This window comes from Procambarus clarkii, chromosome 16, assembly GCF_040958095.1.
Source record: "Procambarus clarkii isolate CNS0578487 chromosome 16, FALCON_Pclarkii_2.0, whole genome shotgun sequence".
NCBI lineage: Eukaryota > Metazoa > Arthropoda > Malacostraca > Decapoda > Cambaridae > Procambarus > Procambarus clarkii.
The window spans coordinates 32,552,746-32,580,527 of NC_091165.1; the positions used below are offsets into that span (position 1 = coordinate 32,552,746).

The 27,782-nt window shown below is 43.0% G+C and overlaps 1 protein-coding gene across 2 annotated transcripts in view; it reads left to right on the forward strand.

The window, feature by feature from the left end:
- Positions 1 to 1,255: 1,255 nt before the first annotated feature.
- The window catches only part of LOC123760108 (dentin sialophosphoprotein), a 34,622-nt gene continuing 8,095 nt past the window's right edge, over positions 1,256 to 27,782 (forward strand). Inside the window, exons 1-3 of one of the 2 annotated variants that reach the window (XM_045745589.2) lie at positions 1,256 to 1,419; positions 11,986 to 13,288; positions 13,442 to 13,511. In XM_045745589.2, coding sequence (XP_045601545.2) covers positions 1,394 to 1,419; positions 11,986 to 13,288; positions 13,442 to 13,511 — 1,399 coding nt within the window. In that variant the 5' untranslated portion in view covers positions 1,256 to 1,393. Of the gene's footprint in view, positions 1,704 to 11,985; positions 13,289 to 13,441; positions 13,512 to 27,782 lie in introns of both variants that reach the window. The other variant, XM_045745591.2, reaches the window with a different exon arrangement.

Consider the following 27,782-nt stretch of genomic DNA (forward strand, 5'->3'; position numbering starts at 1 on the left):
TGCCTTAGTGTAGCCCTCATGCCTTAGTGTAGCCCTCATGCCTTAGTGTAGCCCTCATGCCTTAGTGTAGCCCTCATGTCTTAGTGTAGCCCTCATGCCTTAGTGTAGTCCTCATGCCTTAGTGTAGCCCTCATGCCTTAGTGTAGCCCTCATGCCTTAGTGTAGCCCTCATGCCTTAGTGTAGCTCTCATGCCTTAGTGTAGTCCTCATGCCTTAGTGTAGTCGTCATGCCTTAGTGTAGTCGTCATGCCTTAGTGTAGTCGTCATGCCTTAGTGTAGTCGTCATGCCTTAGTGTAGCCCTCATGCCGTAGTGTAGTCGTCATGCCTTAGCGTAGCCCTCATGCCTTAGTGTAGCCCTCATGCCTTAGTGTAGCCCTCATGCCTTAGTGTAGCCCTCATGCCTTAGCGTAGTCCTCATGCCTTAGTGTAGTCCTCATGCCTTAGTGTAGCCCTCATGCCGTAGTTTAGCCCTCATGCCTTAGCGTAGCCCTCATGCCTTAGTGTAGCCCTCATGCCTTAGTGTAGCCCTCATGCCGTAGTGTAGTCGTCATGCCTTAGCGTAACTCATCAGCATGATCACAACATCAACATGATAACATCAACATGATAACAACATCAACATGATAACAACATCAACATAGTAACATCAACATGATAACAACATTGACATGTGTGGTAAAGTAGAGCATCATACTGTGTCACGTTATGTATATCACTCACATATAGCAACAGGTTAAAAGTGCGCCAATAACTATTGACTACGCAAAGTTTAAAAATGTCTCCCATGTTTTAAATAGATTTGTTCCCATATAGATTTAGAAATCGCGATATTAATAGACAAATTCTCACAAATCTACGGTAGTTCCCATTTATATTATTTGGAATTGTATGGGCAGTTTAGATGAGAGTGGCGAGGAGCGTGCGGTGAGGCAGCACCCAGGCAGCTGTCGGACGGCCCGCGCTCCTACAAATAATATGCCACATTTATGACCACTTTAGCACTATCTTTCCTCCTTATAAATTCCTACATCAAAATAAATAAATTAGAATTATTTAAAGTGTTTTTTTGTAATTTTTGATTTATATCGTATTTATCGTAAATTGTCGAATAGTTGGAATATGATGAATATTTGTATGAGATGTGGCATATGAGCATGACGTGTGAGGAGAGGCTCCTCCTATTGGGTGGAGTCTGGTGGTTGTCATGACAACGCTGCGATGTTGTCATGGCGGCGCGGGGCATTGTGGGCGGGCCGGGGTGCGCGGGAAACACTCCCGCTCTACCACTCTCAGTCTCTTGCTTGCCCGACGCGGAGCTTACTGGACCTCTGCTGGCGCGCTCTCTCGCCCTTTCTTGTATTTCTCGTGATACTCGCTCCCAAATACCTCCAAATGGCCGATACAGCTACCAAGGTCGTGTAAGTATGCTAGCAGTTGTGTTGAGCGAGGCCGACGCTCGTGGAACACCTGGAAGACTTTGAACTAAAGTGAGGGAAAGGACCGGTGGTGTGGCGGCCGGTGTCTCCTGATGCTGGCCACAAGGACCACCTTGAACACTTTGTGGTGTGAGTGCGTGTAGAGGGTAGTAAGGGAGTGCCTTGTGTGTGCGGGACCCGGCGAGCAGTGCCACACCCGCCCCCACCACCACCAACACCACCTTAGGCCGGGCTGAACTACCCACTAACGCAGAAGTGATTTAAACGTAAGTCCAAACGTTAGTGAGGCGACGAGGGCGTCGTGTACATGGGCGGGGTGTGAGGCGTCGTGTACATGGGCGGGGTGTGAGGCGTCGTGTACATGGGCGGGGTGTGAGGCGACGTGTACATGGGCGGGGTGTGAGGCGACGTGTACATGGGCGGGGTGTGAGGCGACGAGGGCGTTGTGTACATGGGAGAGGGCTGTGAGGGCGAGCGGCGTGTGTGAGGGAGAGGGCTGGCGGCGTGTTTGAGGGAGGGCTGTGAGGGCGAGGGAGAGGGCGGCGTGTGTGAGAGGGAGGCGTGAGGGCGAGGGAGAGGGCGGCGTGTGAGAGAGGGCGGCGTGTGAGAGAGGGCGGCGTGAGGGAGAGGGCGGCGAGAGGGCGGGCGGGACTCCGCACCCCAGAACAAAGGCACCGGCTTGGCGGGAACTTATTATGAGCCAGTTGAGGCGGAGGCTGGTCACGCTGGTGTGCCTGAGGCTCCACGCGGGTTGCCTGAGGCTCTCCACGTGAGGCTCTCCGCGTGAGGCTCTCCGCGTGAGGCTCTCCACGTGAGGCTCCCGGCGTGTTGCGTGAGGCTCCCCCGCGTGTTGGGTGAGGCTTCCCCGCGTGTTGGGTGAGGCTCCACGTGAGGCTCCCGGCGTGTTGGGTGAGGCTTCCCCGCGTGTTGGGTGAGGCTCCCGGCGTGTTGGGTGAGGCTCCCCCGCGTGTTGGGTGAGGCTCCACGTGAGGCTCCCCGCGTGTTGGGTGAGGCTCCACGTGAGGCTCCCCGCGTGTTGGGTGAGGCTCCACGTGAGGCTCCCCGCGTGTTGGGTGAGGCTCCCCCGCGTGTTGGGTGAGGCTCCCCGCGTGTTGGGTGAGGCTCCACGTGAGGCTCCCGGCGTGTTGCGTGAGGCTCTCTGCGTGAGAAGCAGGTAGTTAGTGTGGTTGTGGGAGCGAGGCGGGGGGTGGGAGCTGTTAGGCCTATGGCCACCGACGCCCCTTCACACTACACACCGGGTATAGGCTCCTCCACACCAGCCTCCACACCTGCTGGTGCTCCTTCACCATATACGGCAACTAAACCTGGCTGCTGGTCCGTGGTGAGCAGCGACGCTACCCGTGCTGGACCCGTCTCAACTGTTAACGAGTCATAACTACAACTTTGTACTTTATCTGAGAGTGAAAAGCCCGCCATTGTTCCGTGGCGTCCGGCTGGCTTTGTTGCCAAGTTAACTTAGTCTAGTGTTCAGGTTAGGGCTGTCCTTACCCGACGGTCGTGTATATTGCTCTTGTGCTAATACGGAGCCACACTACTTGTTAAGGAGAGTTGGTGTTTAAACAGGCTCAGGGGTTTATGGGGAACTAAAGACGCATGCGTAGTGCTCCCAAGTAACGCGGAGAAGTCCTTGACCGTATATTTAGGCCAGTTTCTGCCTGTTTGTTGGTTTAATCCTTAAGCTTGTAAGGGAATCAAAGATATTTGTTAATGACAGACAATAGCCCAGCCAGCACAGTGATCTTGTAACACCTAGGATGCGAAAGCTTCCACTTCGCCAAATGACATCTTTAACAACGGAAAGGATATTTTACTTGTAGACCGAGTAAACTTAACTGGCTTTAGTTTCTCTGGGGCATTGACAGAACTTAGTTTACGTTGTTGTATAGTGTTAGTGCACACATTAACGTGGCTTAACATGTGATGACCAAAGCACACGTGACAAGATGGACGTGATAATGGGCCGCGACGGACCGGATGGTCGTAGGTTCTCCATCTTCTGACGCGTGGTTTGGTCCTAGCACTAAACTCGAGGTGAACGGCGTGCTGGGAAGGGGCGGTGTGTATTGATTGGAGCTGCGAGCATTTGTTCTTCGAATTTGATTCAGAAGAGGGCGAGCAAGTAACTAAGGAAACTTAGAATTGCATTAGTTTGAGCGCGTGGAGGGGTGTGAGGGGGGGGGGGGGCTGGACCACGCGGTGCCCGGGACTTTAAAATGTGACGTGCACGCAGTGTTGCACGCGAGTGACAACAACGGCCTCGACATTTTTGTAATGTCTGATGGCCTAGATCTTTAAATTAGTCATTTAACAATGACATTAACATTACGTTTAGAAAGTTGAATGTTTAATAATAGTAGCTGAGAATGGCGGAAGTAATATGCTTTCCTGATATACAGTTGCTGTAAACAAGAGCAACATAGATTGATGTGTGATCATTTAACTGTCCATTGACTGGTAATGTTGCCAGTATGCTCATATAACATGGCAATAAAGTTCACCAGTAGGTTTGAAAAGATACCTTGTAATAGCAACAACTAGCAGCATTGCCACCTATTATTCATTATTGAAAATTTATTGAATCAATACAAAGTAATTAAGTGATCTGCATTTGTTTAGAAAAACTTCTAGTATGTGATGCAAGTTCATCTTTTTCATATAGCCTTCAGCTAAAGGCTATGCCTTCAGCCTTCAGCTTTGACTAAACATGAGTCAAAAGCAGTTTATATTTGAAATACAAATACCAGTAGTGAAATGTATTTGATTAAATAGCTTAGCATGGCTCTGTTTAGCATTTAATTAAATATTCTTTATGGTATTATAGTGCTGGTCTACATTATTCTATGGCTGCATTTCTGTAATTCTCTTTATTGTACCTTTTCATAGATCAAGTTACCTAACTGGACCACTGATGTTATAGTGTGGCTGACTGTTGTATCCAAGGCTGCTCTAGTGTGGCTGGCAGCTGTATACAAGGCTGCTCTAGTGTGGCTGACTGTTGTATACAAGGCTGCTCTAGTGTGGCTGGCAGCTGTATCCAAGGCTGCTCTAGTGTGGCTGACTTGTATACAAGACTGCTCTAGTGTGGCTGGCAGCTGTATACAAGGCTGCTCTAGTGTGGCTGGCAGCTGTATCCAAGGCTGCTCTAGTGTGGCTGACTGTTGTATACAAGGCTGCTCTAGTGTGGCTGGCAGCTGTATCCAAGGCTGCTCTAGTGTGGCTGACTGTTGTATACAAGACTGCTCTAGTGTGGCTGGCAGTTGTATCCAAGGCTGCTCTAGTGTGGCTGACTGTTGTATCCAAGGCTGCTCTAGTGTGGCTGACTGTTGTATACAAGGCTGCTCTAGTGTGGCTGACTGTTGTATACAAGACTGCTCTAGTGTGGCTGGCAGTTGTATCCAAGGCTGCTCTAGTGTGGCTGACTGTTGTATACAAGGCTGCTCTAGTGTGGCTGACTTGTATACAAGGCTGCTCTAGTGTGGCTGACTGTTGTATACAAGGCTGCCCTAGTGTGGCTGACTGTTGTATTCAAGGCTGCTCTAGTGTGGCTGACTGTTGTATCCAAGGCTGCTCTAGTGTGGCTGACTGTTGTATACAAGGCTGCTCTAGTGTGGCTGACTGTTGTATCCAAGGCTGCTCTAGTGTGGCTGGCTGTTGTATACAAGGCTGCTCTAGTGTGGCTGACTGTTGTATACAAGGCTGCTCTAGTGTGGCTGACTGTTGTATACAAGGCTGCTCTAGTGTGACTGGCAGCTGTATACAAGGCTGCTATAGTGTGGCTGGCTGTTGTATCCAAGGCTGCTCTAGCGTGGCTGACTGTTGTATACAAGACTGCTCTAGTGTGGCTGACTGTTGTATACAAGACTGCTCTAGTGTGGCTGACTGTTGTATACAAGGCTGCTCTAGTGTAACTGGCAGCTGTATACAAGGCTGCTATAGTGTGGCTGGCTGTTGTATCCAAGGCTGCTCTAGCGTGGCTGACTGTTGTATACAAGACTGCTCTAGTGTGGCTGGCTGTTGTATACAAGGCTGCTCTAGTGTGGCTGACTGTTGTATACAAGGCTGCTCTAGCGTGGCTGACTGTTGTATACAAGACTGCTCTAGTGTGGCTGGCTGTTGTATACAAGGCTGCTCTAGCGTGGCTGACTGTTGTATACAAGACTGCTCTAGTGTGGCTGACTGTTGTATACAAGGCTGCTCTAGTGTGGCTGGCTGTTGTATACAAGGCTGCTCTAGTGTGGCTGGCTGTTGTGTACAAGGCTGCTCTAGTGTGGCTGACTGTTGTGTACAAGGCTGCTCTAGTGTGGCTGACTGTTGTGTACAAGGCTGCTCTAGTGTGGCTGGCAGCTGTATACAAGGCTGCTCTAGTGTGGCTGGCTGTTGTATACAAGGCTGCTCAAGTGTGGCTGGCTGTTGTATACAAGGCTGCTCTAGTGTGGCTGGCTGTTGTATCCAAGGCTGCTCTAGTGTGGCTGGCAGCTGTATACTAGGCTGCTCTAGTGTGACTGGCTGATCTAGTGTGGCTGACTGTTGTGTACAAGGCTGCTCTAGTGTGGCTGACTGTTGTGTACAAGGCTGCTCTAGTGTGGCTGGCAGCTGTATACAAGGCTGCTCTAGTGTGGCTGGCTGTTGTATACAAGGCTGCTCAAGTGTGGCTGGCTGTTGTATACAAGGCTGCTCTAGTGTGGCTGGCTGTTGTATCCAAGGCTGCTCTAGTGTGGCTGGCAGCTGTATACTAGGCTGCTCTAGTGTGACTGGCTGATCTAGTGTGGCTGACTGTTGTCTGAGGCTGCTTCTGTGTAATTGGCTATTGTCTGAAGATGTTGAAATGTGTAAATGTTAGTAGTAGGCTGTTCAAGTGTGATATTGGATGTTGGGTCATTCCATGTGAATTCACCAAAGGTCTCCCACTCGACCCTTTCTAAATCTAATGAAATTTTGTAATAAAGTAACCCTAGACCCCAAATGAAATTGTGCAAAATATTAAAGCTCTATCTGCTTTGGTTGTTAAATAGGGCCATGTTCAATGGGCTCTCATCCCATTAATGCCTACATATTGTAAACTTTGACCCTTTATCTTATCTAATCACATTTAGTGCCCAGAGAGGCGTGAAATTTGGCATACCAGTGCGGCATTACAGATTGGTGCGGATTAAAGCAGTGTAATAAAAAAAGTAGTTTGGGTAGTCATTCAGCTACCAATCCATGCTAAAATCACTGCCAAATTTTGTCGTGAGAAATTTGGAGACTTACTTATCACCAAAAGGGCTAAATGCCACGATCTTTTGCAACGATGTATAACAAGCACAATATTATGCAGTGATGCAATAGTTGTCTTACCATATGTCTAGAGGTGGCCCACTTGAAAGTTGACCAAAATTTTTTTGTGCAAAACTAACCAACTTTCAAGGCTAAATATCTCAATGTGCGTCATTCCCAATTTGGTTTCGAATGACACCATTGGATAGAGCAGAGTTTTCTGTACAAGAGTAACATTTATTTAGGTCGGGATCTGAATTCCTCGTTCAGCCAGAGGACTCTGAAAATGACATACCTTGGTGCGATATTGAAAAAATCAAATTATGATTCTCTGTCTTCTTTGTGCACTGATCATGACTGCTAGCAAATTGATATCCAAACTGATTGGAAAATTGTTAAGCTTCATTGGGTAGAACATTTTTGGGTGGGATTCAGAATTATTATTAAACAATCAGTGCTATTTTAGGTTCCTGTTCTATATATATATCTTTACATCTTTGTAGTATCGTGTCAGTAGGTCAAACATTGTTGTTTACTTATTTGTGTATTTACTTGCAATAAATACACAAATAAATTAAAAGCAATATTAATATTAATGTATTACAGGTCTCACTTGAAATTACTGTATTCAGTCAGTTAAATATTCGATTACAAATGTCATGAATCGGGATTCCATTGGTTTATTGCCATGTGTTATTGCTAGCCATGAGCATGGCTTGTCTGAATGTCACTTGACAACCTACACTCCCAAGAAAGGCTTGGAAGTTTCTAAAGCAGTATACTGTACTGCAGAAGATCAAAAACTGATAGCAAAGCGAAGTGAACTGAACTTGGATTGAGAATCTTGTATCATGAAGCTTTGCTGTTGACAAAATTTGAATTTTTTGCAAAAAACTTGCTGCAATTCCTTCAAGAAGAAATGCTATGTAAAGCAAAAATATTTGCGAACAACCACAGTAGCTACTGCAGAGAAAATGTCAGATATGGTGAAAGTCAGTATTAAGCCTGGCCAAAAGTTGTGCACATCATGCGGAAAGGAATTTGACAGTAAGCAGGTGAGTGAGTCCAGCTCTACTGACTCTGATGGCCCTGCTGATAATATGGAAATCTGTGAAAGTGTAAACACAAGTTTATCAGTATTAGGCATCTCACCTATTAATATCAATGAGTTAGTGCAAGGGATAAGCATAGTTATGCAAAGTGCAAGATTAGCCAAGCACAGGAAATAATTGCCGAGCAGATTGCTGCAATTGGAAATATTGATTGCCAAAACCTGTTGGTACCAAGCTCTAGCCAACAGTGCACAAATTGCCAAGACTTCAATAAACTCAGTGAAGAAATGAAGTTCAAATTCCATGTAGCAAGGCGCCAAGAAAAAATACAAATCCTAACCCTAGTGCCACAAAGCTGGTCTATCAAAAAGACAATGGAGCTATTCAAAGTTTCAGAATACATGGTTCGCAAAGATAGGAAGCTGAAAGAAGAACAGGGAATACTAGCAATTCCTAAGAAAATGCAGGGCAAGTCAGTTCCCGAGGAAGTGAAGGAAAGGGTAGTACAATTTTTTGAGGGTGAAGAATTTAGTCGAATGTGTCCCAGAAAGAATAGAAAGTCATGATCAGTGCACAAAGAAGATGGAGAATCATAATTTAATTTTTTCGATATCGCACCAAGGTATGTCATTTTCAGAGTCCTCTGGCTGAACTAGGAATTCAGATCTCAATCTAAATAAAAGTTACTCTTGTACAGAAAAATCTGTTCTATCCAATGGTGTCATTCAAAACCAAATTGGGAATGATGCATATTGAGATATTTTACCTTGAATGTTGGCTAGTTTTGCACAAATTTTTTTTCTTTTGGCCAACTTTCAAGTGGGCCACCTCTGGACACATGGATACAACAGAGTTGCTATTGCATCACTGCATAATATTGTGCTTGTTATACATTGTTGCATTGTTGCATTTAGACCTTTTGGTGATGGGTAGTGGTCTCCAAATTTCTCACGACAAAATTTGGCAGTGATTTTAGCATGGATGGATAGCTGAATGGCCACCCATACTGCTTTTTTGAATACACTAAGTTATTCTACACCAAAAGTTATCCTGGTATGTCAAATTTCACACTCCTACAGGCAATAGAAGTGATTTAACAAAGGGTCAAAGTTGGTAATTTTTGTGGTATTTACACATTAACGGGACGAGAGCCCATTGAATATGGACCTGTTATTTAAGAACCAAAGCAGATTGAGCTCTAATATTTTGCAGTGTCATTTGGGGTCTAGTGCTATCTTACTACAAAATTTCATGGCATTTGGAGAGGGTCGAGTGGGAGCCATAGGTGACATTATGATTTGAGATAGAATGACCCTCTTGTGCCCTGGACTAATCTAGTGTGGAGCTGGTTGTGTCTGAGGATGCTGTAGTGTGGAAGTGGCAGTTGTCCGAGGCTGCTCTAATGAGAGGGTTGTTGTCTAAGACTTTTCTAGTACTTAACTAAGTGTCTACAGGGGGAGTGAGGTCTAACTTTATGCCCTGTCTACTACCTATGTTGTAACAGTTGTATTACAATTTAACTTTTGACATTTAAATTGTCAAAACTGGCCTTAAAGTTGTGGCTGGAGGTGGCTTCCACAACTACCTTGATTGCATTCTACTGACTATTTGAACAGGATAGGGTTATTTCCCTACATTCCATGGGCTCGTTTGCACTTCAACTTCGTGTCCTCTTGTCCTACTTTAAATTTGTAGTGGTTATTCTTGTTTATTTTATCCATTACCTTGAGTATGTTTTGTTGTGGTCATATCCCCCGTTCCTTCTATCCTCTAGGGTTCTGAGTGTTCCATTAGCATAGTCTCATAGCTTAACACTTTTAGCTCTGGCACCAATTTTGTTGCAAACATTTTTTTTTTAATTTTGGCTTTTATGCTTCATTAGGTGTGGATTCCGTGCTGGTGATGCACATGTTGCTGTATTAGTCTACCAAATGTGCAGAGTGCCTTGAATGACTACATGGAATGTGTAAATGACATTGGTCTGTAATTAAGTGCCTTCTCTATCCTTTTTGTTGTTTCTATCTCTTTCCTTTAATTTATTTATATATTTCAATCAAGTCGCTCGTAACTTTGATGTTCTAGGATGAAAGTCTAGCTTTTTTTTATCTATGTAATAAAAGGTTTCTAATTCCTTGGATTAACTTTGCCATCCATCTCTACACTTAAAGTGAATTTGTCCATTCTGTAATACAGAAATGAAAATGATCTGAATAGAAAAGAGCCTAAAAGAGCCTGCCTAAAAAGAGCAACATGAAGTAACATTAACAATAAATCCTATTTGCTTTATTCTGCACATTTATGCATTGATATTTTGGCTTAAAATATCCCTAGTAATCATGCCTCCCAGTTACTTTTCCATTGTTTTTTAATTTCATCATTGCCCAGCTGATATCTGGGTAACTTATTCCTGGGCTCACAACCCTATATTTGTTCAGTCTTAAACTGCATCTGCCAATATTTTGTTCATTTTTTAAATTTGTTTCTTCCTATTTATCTGATTTATTTCTTATTTGTAGTGTAAATTTGCAAATATTGCTGTTCAGTCCTGAATCTAAATGTTGTGTATAATTACCTAAGTGTAGTTACAGGATGAGAGCTACGTTCGTGGTGTCCCGTCTTCCCAGCACTCTTGTCATCTAACGCTTTGAAATTAGTGAATTAGGCCTCCACCACCTTCTCCCCTAACTTGTCCCAACCGTCTACCATTCTGCTTACAAAAAGGGAATTTTCTTGCATTTCTTTGGCAGCTTTGTTTAGTTAGTTTATATCTATGACCTCTTGTTCTTGATGTTCCAGGTCACAGGAATTCTTACCTATCAATTTTATCGATTCCTATTACTATTTTGTATATTGATTATATTGCCTCTTCTCACTGCCATGTAGTTGTTGCTTGCATTTTTGTATCCCTGGTATGTTTGGGGGTTTGGCCTCTTCCTATAGTGATTCTGTTTTTTACTTTTGGTCCCTGGCCCTCTCTCAATTTTTGTTGAACCAATCCTGTTTTCTAGTTTTACATCTCTGCTTTGGTATAAATTTTTGTGTGCCTTTATCCATAGATTTCACAAAATTTGACATCTCATTTACTTCCTTGCCCATCAGCAAGCCTTTCCAGTCAAATTCCTAAGTTCCCCCATAATGACCTCTCCTGAAATAAGGTTTATCAACTGCTTCAACTTCCTCAGTTTCTTCCAGATTGTAACACATTTCATACTTTATTCCCAAATGGACTTGGTCACTTTTACCCAGGAGGATGGTACTGAATGTCAATTATCTTCCTCTTTTATGGTAACTATCAAAAGTATGTATAGTAAACAACAGATGTCCCAGGAGATCCCTGAGGCACTTGACTTAAAATGGGTTGCCACTTGAATTATGCAAACACAGCTTTCTATGAAATAACCATGGCCCTAATCCAACTAATGACCAAATTTGCTAGGTTTGCAAGCTGGTTTTGGGGATTTGTTGGATTTTTATTTTTCCATTCATTTATAAATTGCCCTGTTGAAGTATTAAACTTGTTAATTTGATCTCTTCACCACCTAATAGATTTGTTCAGCTGCAGGCATAATATAATGGTCTGGTATATACAAAGTACTTGGTTAACTTATCACCTATTTCCTCATTATCAATTACTTTACCTAATCAATTCAGCTCTTAATCTTGATACCTATGAAAAATCCTATAAGAATTTCTTTGCTTAACCTGTTATATGTAACTTTTTAAAAATCTGTTTTTGCTTGTCTGACATTGTTTTATATTCCCTCTTTAATGCACTTGTATACAACCTTTTTTCTGATGCCTTTAATCTTTAAATCACGATGATTAACAGTGACAAGTACCCTGCCTCTTCCCAGTGACCCCCCCCCCCCAACCCACTGGGTATGAGCCACTACTTGTCACTTACACAAGTATTGGGTCTAACCTAACCTAACCTAACCTTACCTAACCTAACCTTACCTAACCTTACCTTACCTAACCTTACCTAACCTAACCTAACCTTACCTAACCTAACCTAACCTAACCTAACCTAACCTAACCTAACCTTACCTTACCTTACCTTACCTTACCTAACCTAACCTTACCTTACCTTACCTTTTTCTTCACTTTCATATACTACACTGTATTGCATTGCTACTCAATGACAGGCCAAATGTATACTTTTTTCATGTAGTTTTGAATACATCCATTCCTAGTATTATAATTATAATGTTGTCCACAGTGCTGCCCCAGAAGCTGAAGTTTCTGAGAAGACGACAAAGGGAGAGGAAAAGTCCCCCGTTAAGAATGTAAAAGAAGACCCCAAGGTTGAAGCCAGTAATGATAAAGAAGAATCTTTGGAATCCAATAAGACAGAAACAAAGATAGAGTCCACTGAAAAAAAAGATGAGAAAGAAAATGAAAAGTCTAAAAGCGATGCAGACAAAATTGAAGAAAAGATGGAGGAGTCGGTAGAAAAAGCAAAAGACGTTGATAATGCAGAAAAGTCTGAAGAAACTAGTAAGAAAGAAGAGAAACCTAAGGAAACTGTAGGAAAGACAGACAAAGCAGACTCCGAGGAAAAGGTGGCAGAAAAGACAGACAAGGCAAACGAGGCAGACAAAGCGGACAAGGTGGACACTGAGAAGATGGATACAGAAGACACGGCAGAAAAGACCGACGCGACAGAAAAGACCGATGCAAAAGAAAAGACCGATGCAAAAGAAAAGACCGATACAACAGAAAAGACCGATACAACAGAAAAGACCGATACAACAGAAAAGACCGATACAACAGAAAAGACTGACACAACAGAAAAGACTGACACAACAGAAAAGACTGACACAACAGAAAAGACCGACGCGACAGAAAAGACCGACGCGACAGAAAAGACCGACGCGACAGAAAAGACCGACGCGACAGACAAAGAGGAAAAGATGGATACACTAGACAAGACTGACAAGACCAAGGAGGCTGACAAGACCAAGGAAGCGGAAAAGACCAAGGAAGCGGAAGAGACCATGGAGGCTGACAAGACCATTTTTTCTGACAAGACCAAGGATGCGGAAAAGACCAAGGATGCGGAAAAGACTAAGGAGGCAGAAAAGACCAAGGAAGCAGAAAAGACCGAAAAGGCAGACTTGGAGGAAAAGATGGATACAGAAGACAAGGCTGAAAAGGCTGACGAGACTAAGAAAGCCGATGAAGCAGAGAAGGCTGACAAGGTTGAAAAAGTCAGCGAGGTTGACAAGGCGGAAAAGTCTGACACGGTGGAAAAGACAGAGAAGGACGATGCAGCGGAGAAGTCTGGTAAGGCTGATGCCGACAAGGCAAACACTACGGAGAAGACAGAAGAGTCAAAGGATGCCAAAAATAACAGTGAAGACTCTAAGGAAGACAAGACTGCAGAGGAGAAAAGTATGGAAGTAACAGCCGAGAAGGAAGAAACAAAAGTTGTGTCAAAGAAGGAAGAGAAAGCAGAGCTGCCAAAGGACAAGAAAGATGAGACTGTGGAGGCCATGGAGACAAATGGTGATGCTGAGCAGGTTAGTGATCAAGTTTTGTTTTTGTATTAAATTTAATGGTTTTAATTTTTTTTTAATTTTATTTGAAATGTAATGTATTTGGAATTTATTTATTTGAAATGGAATGTATTTACCTGGAATGTAAATAAAAAATGATTGCAACTTTGTTCTCAGGAAGCTGCTAACTCTGCCCTAACGAATGGACATAGTGAAGAGACCAATGGTGTTGCCAATGGTGACTCTGGTATGTTACTTGCTCGATACTGTCCTTTTTAAATTTGTCCTTGTTATTTGTTTATATTAACAATGGTTAAGGGTATGTCTAATATAATTTTTAACATGGTACAGATACAGTTTTTAGCATACAGTATGTCTAAATGTGTTTAACCCCTGCACTGCACCAGCTGACATTAATTTAAGTGGTGTGGCGGTGCACCAGCTGATATGTGATGTTAGTATATCATAAGATTTGAAACTTCCATGTATACAAGGGGGCTCATATTTACTTATGCCTCCAGTAACAAATCTCCCATCTTGGAAAAAAAACTAAAGAATCCAGTCCAACATTTTCCTTCCATGGCCTTAGTATTGTAGGCCACGTGCAGAGCAGTCATACTATCAGCCACTGAAATTTTAACAGCAGTGAATGAGTTATTACCCTTTTTACCTTTTTGTTTCAAAAATGCTGTTTTTAGAACAAATATATATGTGCACCACGGGAATATCATTATTAAATGTGCGCAGTGTGGGGGTTGAATTAAGTCACACCCAACTTAATGTTGGTTGTGTAATGCAGTTACTCCTTACCACCCCGTTTCTAGTCGTATCTAATTTTGAAACTACTCATTGAATAATATCTTTACCCTAGTTCCCCCGTGTTCATTATTATGCTAGTTATTGTTAGAAATTTATTCAGCAAGAATATTGGTTTTAGTGCGTACAAGGTCTGTGATCACTACAGTAGATTCCTTCTGTGATCAGTAGCAATCACTACCTTTTAACCACTGTGCTGCACAGCCTTAAAATGACATTCCTGTGGTGTACCAAAATAAATTTGATTTTTTTTTCTCTTGTATACAGTAGTTAAAATGGTCTCTTGATCATGGGAAATTAAAATAAAATATTGTATGTGACGTACTTTAGCTGTGGCGGAGCTAAGAACTTGAGCAAATTATGAGCGCAGAGTGATGAAGCACCGGGGGTCACTCGACCCCGCCACCCTTTGAGGCGGCAGTTTCTGCGAATATAATTTTTTAATAATTATTTTGATTCTTATTCTTTTTTTTTTCTTTTGCTGTAATATAATAAGTGTAATTTGTGGAATTTATATAGGTCCGTGTGTAGAGCATCGCTGTGGTCAATTATTGGGCTGAAATGTGACATGTATATTATATTCTACGATCAATCAAACTGTTTTTGCTGTTATTACACTAACACAGCAAGTCACACACCAGCCAGCAGACGAAGCCACCTCCCTCGCCAGAATGGCTCCTCCCAACATGTACCTTTTGCTGTTATTACAATATTCACATTATATACAAGTATCTACATTTGTGTTCACCATAGTGAACCACTAAGCTGATATGGCGAGTCCAGACAATAACAGGTTGCTGTAGAGTCAGCAGACTATGCCACCTGTTCCTCCCTCACCTAGATTACTCCTCCCACCACACTTTACACACTACTAATCACCACAATCCTGCCATTATCAGAATCCTGGTAATTTTTATAAGTTGGGGTCTTCTGTAATACCATCATTGCTAAATAATAAGCTGTATATGTATTTTGAAATTTTTAGACGATGCTGTGGCTACCAGCCGAACAGCATTGCTGTTAGTTCATCATAAGTGCACCAGCCTTGGTTGCTTACTTAGTACTGAGGCTCTCACACCTGGGAATGTTACCCACAATTAAAAAAGTCTTTACAGGAGTCCTAAGACACGAGATGTGAGCCCCGTGTACCTATATTGCTCCCTATACCTAAAAATGCCAAATGGCGCTCTGCACACCTTGATCTAGTGCAACAAGGCGCTCGACACGGTGCGGTGGTTTAGCTGCATACTTAACACTGTCACCGGGCAGGCGTGCGGTCAACTTAGGGGTCATGCACCCGGCGTGCGGACGAGCATGCGGGCAAGCGCGCGGTGTCACCTAAATGTGTGTACTCGTTTCGGCTTTCTCACCTTAATTCTCGTGCTACGTCACTCATTTTGGTATCATCGTGTTCGCAATTAAATTCCCTACAGGTGTGTATAAATATAATGTCCAAAAGCCTGGCATGACTCCCAACAGCAAAGCCTAAAGTTGGCAAAAGTTACCTGTGAGCGCACAAAATTAGTAAAATGTGCATACGCATTCCATTTTTCTCACCTTAATTCTCGTGCTACATTGCTCGTTTTGATATCATTGTGTTCACAATTAAATTTCCTACAGATGTGTATGAATATAATGTACAAAAGTTTGGAGTGCCTCCCCGCAGAAAAGCCTAAAGTTACCCGTGAACGAGCACCAATTTGTACACTGCAACCTAATGTGTATACTCGTTCAGTTTGAAAACATCAATTTTCGTGTTACGTCTTTCATTTTGGTATCAAATTGTTCGCAATAGAAAGGCACGTATTTTAAAACTAGTCCCATAATAATAGAGCAATAACTGGAATTTTAATATTTTAATTCTGGAAGCTCATCATTACAAAATTATTTATATCTTTCCAGTGTTCTGACATAAATTTTTGTTACATCTTTCATTTGGGTATCAAATTGTTCACGACGTAAAGGCGCGCATTTTAAAACTAGTCCCAACATAATAGCATAATAAATAGAATTTTAACAAATATTTTAAAATTTTGACAAAGCCTATTTATAATCATGTAAGTGTTCGGACATCAAGTTTCATGTTACATCTTTCATTTTGGTATCAAATTGTGCGCATTCTAAAGGCGCTTATTTTGATATATAAAGATTTTGCTAAATTTTTGAGGTTAATCTTTGACACTCCTTTATCCTGGTCACCCCATACCTACCTTACCTCCGAGTTTGATGCTCTTAGGGCCCTTAACTTAAGCCTTAAGCTGCTAGGGGTCCTGAGGTGATTTACACCCCTGTGCACAAGAAAAAAAAATTCTAAAAAATTATTTCGTCTTATGAAAATGTTAATTTGTGTTCCCTGAGCACAGGAAAAATTAAAAAAAAAAATAATTGTAGGCGAGATGTTTTAGGCGCAATAGACCGAGGAAGTCTGGCAAAAAGTGGGTGTTGACAGATCAGTTGTCAGAGCCAGTCAGCATCACCCAAACTGACAGGTGGGAGTTGCCACAAAGATATTATTAACTTAATTATTTCGATGTTTGATTTTTTCTTAGTTTTTTTGCAGCAATATTATTCAATAGTGTGAGTTGTGATATTTATATAATAAGTGGTGAATAATCACTATACTCAAAAGCATGTGGTGCATATTAGTGATTCAATTATGTTCATAAAACAATAAACAAATAGTTTTGCTGTTATTACACTATACACAGGTTATATACAAGTATTTGCATGTTTTGTTCACCATAATGATCCACTAATTTGGTATTGAGAGTCGATAAGCAACGAGGAGTGACCGCCACACACCAGCCAGCCACTCGTTGCCAATCCCTAAACAACGCCTCACTCGCCCACTTTCTCCTCCCACCATCCTGTTTATTTTATTTACAATATACATACGTTATATATAAGTATCTACATGTTTTGTTCACCACAACTGTACAACTTAAGCTGATAGGGTTAGTTCAGCACTAGTCGTGCTCGAGTCGTCGCTACACACAGTCAGCTGGCGGCTGCCTCTTCAGCACTAGTCGTGCTCGAGTCGTCGCTACACACAGTCAGCTGGCGGCTGCCTCCCGCACTCATTCAAGTTCACACGCACTAAAATTTCTCCCCCAACAATACTGTTTGCAGTGTTATTACACTATATACACACATTATATATAAGTATCTACATGTTGTATGCACCGTAACTGTACACCTAAGCTTGTAGAGTGCCCAAAGAGCATAGTGGCCACCCTCTAAACAGCTAGACAAATCATGCAGACGACGTCACCTCCGTCACCCAAATGGCTCCTCCCAACATAATCCTTTTGCTGTTATTACACTAATACACACATTATATATAAGTATCTACATTTGTGTTCACCATAGAGAACCACTGACCTGGTATGGTGACTGCAGACAATAACAGGTGGCCACACAGTCAGTAAACAATGCAATCTCCCTCCGTCCCTCAGCATCACTCCTCCCCGAGCACTAATTATTACAACAATCCTGCTATTATCACAACCCTGGTTATTTTTATCACAGTCAGGAGTCATCTGTAATATTGTCATCACTAAATAATAGCAGTTATATATATATTTTGTCATTTTTTGGCGATGCTGTGGTCACAAGCTAACAGCAATGCTGTTCGCTCGTGCTGCGTGCGCCAGCCTTGGTGGCTCCAACAGTACTGTGGCTCTCACACCAGAGAATATTGCCCACAGATTTTTTTTAAAATGGCGTCTGTTTACAAGAGCCCTGAGGAAGCTAATGTGAACCCCGTGTAGCCGTGGGTCATTTGAATCGTGCCTGGCACCCTATGGAAGAAAATGTAGAATAGAACCAGTGAAGAGCAGAGGTGCCATAGGCACAATCAGAGAACACTGTATAAACATCAGAGGTCCGCGGTTGTTCAACGTCCTCCCAGTAAGCATAAGAAATATTGCCGGAACAACCGGTCGTTTAGGGAGCCGGTCGGCCGAGCGGACAGCACGCTGGACTTGTGATCCTGTGGACCTGGGTTCGATCCCAGGCGCCGGCGAGAAACAATGGGCAGAGTTTCTTTCACCCTATGCCCCTGTTACCTAGCAGTAAAATAGGTACCTGGGTGTTAGTCAGCTGTCACGGGCTGCTTCCTGGGGGTGGAGGCCTGGTCGAGGACCGGGCCGCGGGGACACTAAAAAAGCCCCGAAATCATCTCAAGATACTCAAGATTCAACCGTGGACATCTTCAAGAGGAAACTAGATTTATTCCTCCAAGGAGTGCCAGACCAATCGGGCTGTGGTGGGTATGTGGACCTGCGGGCCGCTCCAAGCAACAGCCTAATGGACCAAACTCTCACAAGTCAAGCCTGGCCTCGGGCCAGGCTTGGGGAGTAGAACAACTCCCAGAACCCCATCAACCAGGTATGGTGTATATATACGCCATGCACACTGTGGGACATGTTACTCGTGGCGTATATATTCCCCATGCGCAGGTTAAGGGTTAAGGTCTTGTCCCATACTTCCTGGGGGAGCTGTTAGGCGCACACTCCTCTCTTTACATTCCTCTCGTGCTGCCTAAACTTGATTGTGGCTGTTCTGCTTACTCGTCTGCCTCTCCCTCTGCCCTTCATTGTCTTGACTCTCTTTGGCCATATTGGGCTCCATCTTAGCTCTGGTGCCTCTCATTCAACTTTTACCCAGAGTTTGTATGTTGACCAGCATCCTGTCTCAAACAGGATTGCCACCGTCTTCACTACTTTGTAGTCTCTACAACACACGTATCCTTGTAATTAAAGAGTCTGAAGCTGGAAAGCAATGCATGCGCTCCTCGCACAATCTTTGCGTTATTCTGGGGAGTCTACTATCCAAAACCACTCCTTATCTCGAGGTTACCTTTAGATAGTTTTGAGACTTGGCGTCCCCGCGGCTCGGTCCTCAACCAGGCCTCCTCGTTGCTGGACTGGCTAACTAGGCGGTTGGACGCAGCTGCTCGCAGTCTGATGTACGAGTCACAGGCTGGTTGATCAGGTATCCTTTGGAGGGATATCTATCTAGGAGGGGCATAACTGGCCAACCCCTCACAGTGTTCAAGAGAGAACTGGATAAGCACCTCCAAAGGATACCTGATCAACCAGGCTGTGACTCATACGTCAGGCTGCGAGCAGCCGCGTCCAACAGCCTGGTTGATCAGTCCAGCAACCAGGAGGCCTGGTTGACGACCGGGCCGCGGGGACGCTAAGCCCCGGAAGCACCTCAAGGTAACCTCAAGGTAGGAGGGATATCCTTCTTTACTTCTTTCCACATAATTTATAAGTTGTGTGTGGTCTATTTTATCTGATTCCACATTCCATAACATGACATTCCATTTGAATTCCCTTTGCTACTTGACGCTCCAAGCACTTTGTTTTATTTAGGTACATTTGTGGAGCATGATAATTGTCTCCATCTCCTATCTTTCCCAGTATCTTAGCATCATCCACAAACATGTTTATATCATTCTGTAATCCTTCTGGTAGATCGTATATGTGAACGATGAACATTACTGGCGCAAGAACTGAACACTGAGGTACTCTGCTAGCAACACTCCTTCAGTTGGATACATTGCCTCTTGATTACCACCCTCATCTTTGTCAGAAAATTTTTCATCCGTGTCAGAAGTCTCCCTGTGACCTCTCCAGCATGTTTGTTTCCAAAAACAACCTCTTGTCTCAGCCTCTGTCAAAATCTTTTTTTAGGTCCAGATACAGTCAACTCGACCAACTCTCCTATAGAATCTCTGACTCTACCATAAAAACTAAGTAGGTTTGTTACACGTGATCTTTGTTTGAAAACTATACTGTCTTATGTCATTACTCTCCAGGTGTTCTACTCAGTTGGGTTTACCCTTTTTCTAGTATTTTTACTTTCGCACTTGTTAATCCCTAAGCTACTCTGGGCTATTTGGCTTTCAACACTCACAGGGGGCAAAAAAAAAAAAATATTTCGTCCTATAAAAGCGTTGCAGGCGTTGTCACAATAATGGGGCTGAAGAAAGTTGACCAGACCACACACCAAGGTGAAGGGACGACGATGTTTCGGTCCGTCCTGGACCATTCTCAAGTTGATTTGATGAGGAAGTTGAGGCAGGCAATAAATAGGCGAGAGAGAGAGGTGAGGAGCAAGGTAAGGTATAGTAGAGGGGATGGTAGTAGGAATAAGAACTGCAGAAGGCCCATTGGCCCATACGAGGCAACTCCTATTACAACCACCGAATGAGAAGGGGATAGTAATAGGGATAAGAGGAGGATAGCAAGGGAACGTAAGAGAAAACAATGAACAGAAAGAGAGAAGAAAGAAAAGGAAAGAGAAAGAAAGATAAATGGAAGGGTAAGCTTATGTTTGGTCATATTTGTTAGAAAGATTAGAGCATTTGAGTATATACTGTGAAAGGAAAGAGTCCACAGCAACAAAGCCAACCAAAGCCAAGTTCACGTTGGGTACGTTGTGTATTAGAACAGATTCAACAAGACTGCGTCTGTAGAGTTGAGGCAGGAAAGATTATTTTGGAAGAAGACCAATCAGTAGGATAATTAGAATCCCTCACATGACAGAAGAGAGCATTGTTAGTGTCTGCAGAGTTAACACTTCTCTTGTGGTCTTTAAGTCTGTCATTGAGTGTATGGCCAGTTTCACCAAAGTATTGGAAAGGACAAGACAGACAGGAAATAGAGTAGACACCAGCAGCATTTGAAGCAGGAGCAGCAGTGTGAACTAGATTGCTACGAAGTGTTTGTTTGTCGAAAGGCGAGCTTTGTCAAGAGGATGAAAGGTATTTGAAAGGTATATGAAAGTTCAGATATGAAGGGAAGGCATAGTACAGTGCTACTAGTGTTGGAAGCAGAGAATGGTCCAGGACGGACCAAAACGTCGTCCCTTCACCTTCTAGTGTGTGGTCTGGTCAACATGTAAAAGCGTTCATTTGTGTTTCCTGATCAGAAGAAAAAATACTATAAATCGTAAGTGGCATATTTTGGCCGCAATAGGCCTGGGAAGTCTGGCAAAAAAGAGGCATTGACAGCAATCTTCACGAGGCGGTCTGCTCCGCCCGAGCTGTCAGGTAAGAGTTGCCTCAAAGATATTATTACCTAATTACTTCAAAGTCAGATTTTTTCTAATTTTTTCAGTGTACTCTTTCTCCTTGGGACTTTCACCCAAATTTCATTTCAAATGTCACACAAGGATGTGTTAGACCAGCATCAAATAAAAAACTACGTCGATTACACTCGTTGTCAACAATACAATGGTCTTATCACGAAGATACAATACAATACCGTTCTCCCAAATAGGCAATGTGGCTATTAGAGAAAACGGAAATTTCATGGCAAACATGTTTATGCTATCCCCCAAGTCGATCGGATAAGAATTGGATTTTATAGAAATATTTGCTCAAATGACACTTGAGCGCGGTGTTTGGGTGCATTCAAGATAAAAAAGTGTCATGTTCAAGCGACATATACCTGCGAAAGTGATAACACTTTCACAAAGTGTTATCACAGTGATAAATTAAACATTTTCACACACCGGGTTGTCACTGCTTTATCAGAGCAGCTTTTCCAAGAATGCGTTCACCTTTTCAAACATTCCCAACACTTCCCTGATCTCAGTGGAAGAGGCAGCATCCTCCCTTACCTCCTCATTCCCTTACTAATGGTGTAAATTGTTAATGAGGACCTGCCATACTCCCTTGTGAGATCAGTCACACAGACACCACACTCGTGCTTTGCTATAATTTCCTTCTTCAAATCCACAATAATTGTCTTTCTTCCTCTTGACAACACTATCTTTAGCAAGCAGCTTCTTTGGAGACATCGTGTGTTACAAATTGTAGTCGCAAAACCACTAAAAACCCAAAGAAAAGCACAAATAACTGCAGAGGGATGCTTGTCATGTGTGATACAACAACAACACTGGCGTCGGAGGCGTCCGAGAATTTGCAAGAACCCGCGAGACGCTAGGAAGCACCATATGGTTTTGCTCGTTAACACTTTCGCGCTATCTGAACGCGCCGGCGCGTCCGGTTTCGTCTAACGTAAACGCATAGTGGACATAAAGTTATGTCAACTTTTAAAATATTTGTATAAAATTAAATTTTTATCCGATTTACTTTGGGTTTGTTTTAAACTGCGCGCTATGAGGCTCTTTCTCACCACTAGGCTGCATGGTACAATAAGTTCATGAAAGGTGTGGATAACTTCGATCAAATGGTATTTTGTCCCAAACGGGTTGCAGGTGGGTGACTTTAGCCGTTTATACTGGTAATGCTTCCCCCATATCATGTATTATATGCATATGTCTGTTTAGGGAATTTTATTCCGATCAATATACAACCAAAAATAACTGTGTGCAACAAGTATAAACTTGACAAACATAACAAAAGTAAAAACATTTCGTGTGTGTTTGACACTCACTGATATGTTCCAGCGTTGTTTTATATTTGGCGCTATTCTAACTTACGCTTTGTTGATATTTTTTACCTATGGGCACATAGAACATTCTATTGCGAACACATTGACACAAAAATGAATGACGTACATAGAAAATTAATGTCATGAGAGTGAAATAAGTATAAACTTTCAAAGCGCCGTGCGTCGTCCCGTCACCGATACCGGGTAACAATTTCACCACTTCCCACACTCTTGCGGGCGGGCCGCAATCATTATTCTACGCTTATATTCATATCACCGTGTTGGGAATTTCATTGCGAGTCCATTGTTACCAAAATTAACGCTGTAGAACAAGTGTGGAGGTGATTACAATCCCAAGAGTAAAAACATTTTGTTGCTGATGGGCACTCACGGCGAGTCATCTTCGTAGTTATTTATTTGGTGCTGGTATCCCTATACGTTTCGTGACTTTTTTTTACTGATGTTCTTCTAGAGAATTTTATTGCGAACACGTTGGTACCAAAATGAAATACGTAGCATGAGAACTAAGGTCAGAAGAGTAAAAAGAGTATACACATTTTTGTTTTTACGCTTAAGCAATAAAAACGCAGCGCGCACATTCGGTTGGCTGAGTGACCTTTGCGGAGAGCGCGAAAGTGTTAACACTTTCGAGCTATCTGGACGCGCCGGCGCGTCCCGTTTCGTCTAACGCTAACGCATAGTGGACATAAAGTTGAGTCCTCTTTTAAAATATTTGTATAAAATTCAATTTTTATCCGATTTACTTTGGGTTTGTTTCAAACTGCGCGCTATGAGGCTCTCTTTCTCACCACTAGGCTGCATGGTACAATAAGTTCATGAAAGGTGTGGATAACTTCGATCAAATGGTATTTTGTCCCAAACGGGTTGCAGGTGGGTGACTTTAGCCGTTTATACTGGTAATGCTTCCCCCATATCATGTATTATATGCATATGTCTGTTTAGGGAATTTTATTCCGATCAATATACAACCAAAAATAACTGTGTGCAACAAGTATAAACTTGACAAACATAACAAAAGTAAAAACATTTCGTGTGTGTTTGACGCTCACTGATATGTTCCAGCGTTGTTTTATATTTGGCGCTATTCTAACTTACGCTTTGTTGATATTTTTTACCTATGGGCACATAGAACATTCTATTGCGAACACATTGACACAAAAATGAATGACGTACATAGAAAATTAATGTCATGAGAGTGAAATAAGTATAAACTTTCAAAGCGCCGTGCGTCGTCCCGTCACCGATACCGGGTAACAATTTCACCACTTCCCACACTCTTGCGGGCGGGCCGCATCATTATTCTACGCTTATATTCATATCACCGTGTTGGGAATTTCATTGCGAGTCCATTGATACCAAAATTAACGCTGTAGAATAAGTGTGGAGGTGATTACAATCCCAAGAGTAAAAACATTTTGTTGCTGATGGGCGCTCACGGCGAGTCATCTTCGTAGTTATTTATTTGGTGCTGGTATCCCTATACGTTTCGTGACTTTTTTTACTGATGTCCTTCTAGAGAATTTTATTGCGAACACGTTGGTACCAAAATGAAATACGTAGCATGAGAACTAAGGTCAGAAGAGTAAAAAGAGTATACACATTTTTGTTTTTACGCTTAAGCGATAAAAACGCCGCGCGCACATTCGGTTGGCTGAGTGACCTTCGCGGAAAGTGCGAAAGTGTTAATACTACTAAAGTCTGCTGGTCCATCATAACACATGTACTGTACTTTCATTTTAGAAGGCTGTGTTCCAATGATTGGGGGTTTCATGTAGTTTTTGAGCCTTGTGCTCTTGTAGCCTTCTTTACTCATTGTTCCTCTCAACCGCTTTTCTGGTTGTTACTTCCTGCCAACTTGGACCCGTTCCCGCATATTTTTGTGAATGGATGGTACTCGTCTGTAGAACTGGGGTACCTAACTTGTTCAAGTGGGGAGGGGGGGGGGGGAGACTTAATATCAAACCAAACCAAAATATGATTTGGTGTGGTGAACAAAAAAGTAGATACTTGCATATCACATGTGTATATAGTGTAAGGACAGCAAAAACAGTATCCTGGTAGGAGGAATCTTGTCCGTGACGTAGTGTCGTCAGTGTGTGGCAGCTGCTGCTATTGTTTGGATTTGCCATAACAGCTTAGTGGTATGGTTATGGTGAACCAAAAAACGTAGATACTTCTATATAATGTGTTTTAGACAGTGTATTAACAGCAAAAATATTTGTTTGTGAACATTGAATCACTAATATTCACACCATACTTTTGAGTATATTAATGGTTCACATGTTTTATTATAAAAATGTCACACTACATGCTATTGAATTACTGCAAAAAAATATACATTAAATAATTAGGTAATACAGTAATATCTTTGTGGCAACACTCCTGCCCGATGGCTTGGGTGTAGGGGACCGACCCTGGATGCCTACTGTCAGCGCCTGACTCTTGCCAGACTTATCCACTCTGTTACGACCAAAATGTCCCCTAAATTTTTCTTATAGGCGACATTTATTTTGTAAGAATTTTTTTTACATTTTTTTCTTGGCACATTGGTGGTGTTGGTCATTAATAGCTGCGCCGTTCAGGGATTAAATACAGTACAACCTGGATTCAGTGCACTATATGGGACCAACCCCGGTGTGTTGAATTCGTTGGATTTGTTGCAAGAGGTGACCTTCAAGAGGCGTTTATGTCCAGTCTCTTTCTTGTAAACATTAAAAATGCATTATCATTATATACTGTATATATATTACTGTGCTACTAAAAATGCTGTTACAGTTGTTATTTACCTTATTGTTGAAATTGTCAATATTGAATTCTTGGAGTTAATGCTGTACAGTAAATACGTACTGTATTTACCTGACATCTGAGTGGACAGCGCTTCGGATTCGTAGTCCTGAGGTTCTGGGTTCGATCCCCAGTGTAGGCGGGGACAAATGGGCAAAATGTTTTTCACCCTGATGCCCCCTGTTACCTAGCAGTAAATAGGTACCCTGAGAGTTAAAACAGCTATCACAGGCTGCTTCCTGGGGGTATGTAACAAAAATTAGGCCTGGTTGAGGACCGGGCCACAGGGATGCTAAGCCCTGATATCTCAAGATAACCTCAAGATGTACTATATTATGCCGTTAGCACTATTGATAAGTAGGTCTGTATGTTGAGTACTACAATACAGTTTATGATAACTATTTTACACTATTATTATTATTGTACTGCATCCTTAATTTTAACACTTATTCTAACTATAGAATACAATGTATAGACACCCCACACACGATGTTCTTAGATGTTTGCATCAGCTTTACTGGTGCTTGCTGCTGCTGTGTTCGCTTCAGCTGCTTCTGAGCTGGTGCTAGGTATGGCTGTGCTCGCGCTTGGTATGGCTGTGCTCGCGCTTGGTATGGCTGTGCTCGCGCTTGGTATGGCTGTGCTCGCGCTTGGTATGGCTGTGCTCGCGCTTGGTATGGCTGTGCTCGCGCTTGGTATGGCTGTGCTCGCGCTTGGTATGGCTGTGCTCGCGCTTGGTATGGCTGTGCTTGCGCTTGGTATGGCTGTGCTCGCGCTTGGTATGGCTGTGCTCGCGCTTGGTATGGCTGTGCTCGCGCTTGGTATGGCTGTGCTCGCGCTTGGTATGGCCGTGCTCGCGCTTGGTATGGCTGTGCTCGCGCTTGGTATGGCTGTGCTCGCGCTTGGTATGGCCGTGCTCGCGCTTGGTATGGCTGTGCTCGCGCTTGGTATGGCTGTGCTCGCGCTTGGTATGGCCGTGCTCGCGCTTGGTATGGCCGTGCTCGCGCTTGGTATGGCCGTGCTCGCGCTTGGTATGGCCGTGCTCGCGCTTGGTACGGCCCTGCCCGCGCTTGGTACGGCCCTGCCCGCGCTTGGTACGGCCCTGCCCGCGCTTGGTACGGCCCTGCCCGCGCTTGGTACGGCCCTGCCCGCGCTTGGTACGGCCCTGCCCGCGCTTGGTACGGCCCTGCCCGCGCTTGGTACGGCCCTGCCCGCGCTTGGTACGGCCCTGCCCGCGCTTGGTACGGCCCTGCCCGCGCTTGGTACGGCCCTGCCCGCGCTTGGTACGGCCGTGCCCGCGCTTGGTACGGCCGTGCCCGCGCTTGGTACGGCCGTGCCCGCGCTTGGTACGGCTGTACTGGTTGATTTTCTGCTACTATTTCTAGAGACCTTTTTGGCACTAATAAGGCAGTATTAGCAAGCCCCTGAGACATCTTGTTGTATAACAATACAGCTGTAAAAAAAAATGGTAAATTCTATGATTATTCTTTCACCGGAGGACAAACAAGTCACTCGCAGACAAAGCTAATGGCACTGGGTGCCTACTGTGTGAACGCAGACTAGGTCTATACAGTAGGCTGGTGTTTCCAGTAACATAAATTTCTCTTAAATATTGTTTTTACATCAAATTATATATTTTGGGTTATATATTTAGTTTAGCAACATTATTACAATAATAACAGCTATAAAAAATACTTATTTTAGAACCGACTTATTAAAAAAAATAATTCGAAGCCGTAGGTAACTGAACTGTGCTGACAAAATTGAACGAAACGTGCATGGTGCTGTGTGCACACAGATTAGACCCGTCCACTCGCTCTGGAGTAGTTGTCTACAACAATAATATCTCAAACATCTGCTATTTATCATTATTGTATATTTTTGGTTTTATTTAGTTTAATTAGGATAATAGCTATTAAAACTGGTTTTAGAAATGATCGATTAATCTGAAACTGTCTTGGGTCACTGAACTATGACGACAGACAAGAGTGAGTGAAACCTCACTAAAGCGAGGTTTACAGTTCAGTGTTCTCTGATCAGTCCACACTTGCTCATCTTTTTTTCACAGAAAATGTATATAAGATTTCAACACATTAGCTCTCTATTCACGCTTCAGCCTTTAAATGAATCTGCAAAGCTACACGTGCCACAAATCGGTGAACCAAAAATCACGAAAACGGTCGTTCACTTGTGTGGACCACTCTGGTGTTTGGTTAAGGGGGCGTCAGATTGTCGGAATCAAAGTTGTTCAATGTCAACCAATATTATTTGATTAGTTGTATATGAAAAGTGCTTTAATTGTCCCAAGTTTCAGTACTGTAGCATGAATAGAAAGGGAGATTTTTTTGTTTTTGTTTTTTTCCAAAGTTTTTTACACATTTTCAAGTCCACACTTCAGGACACACGTTTCAGATATAATTATTCTGTGACACTTTTCTGACACATTAGCATATAATAAAGGACCTTGTGATATAGAATTTCCAAAA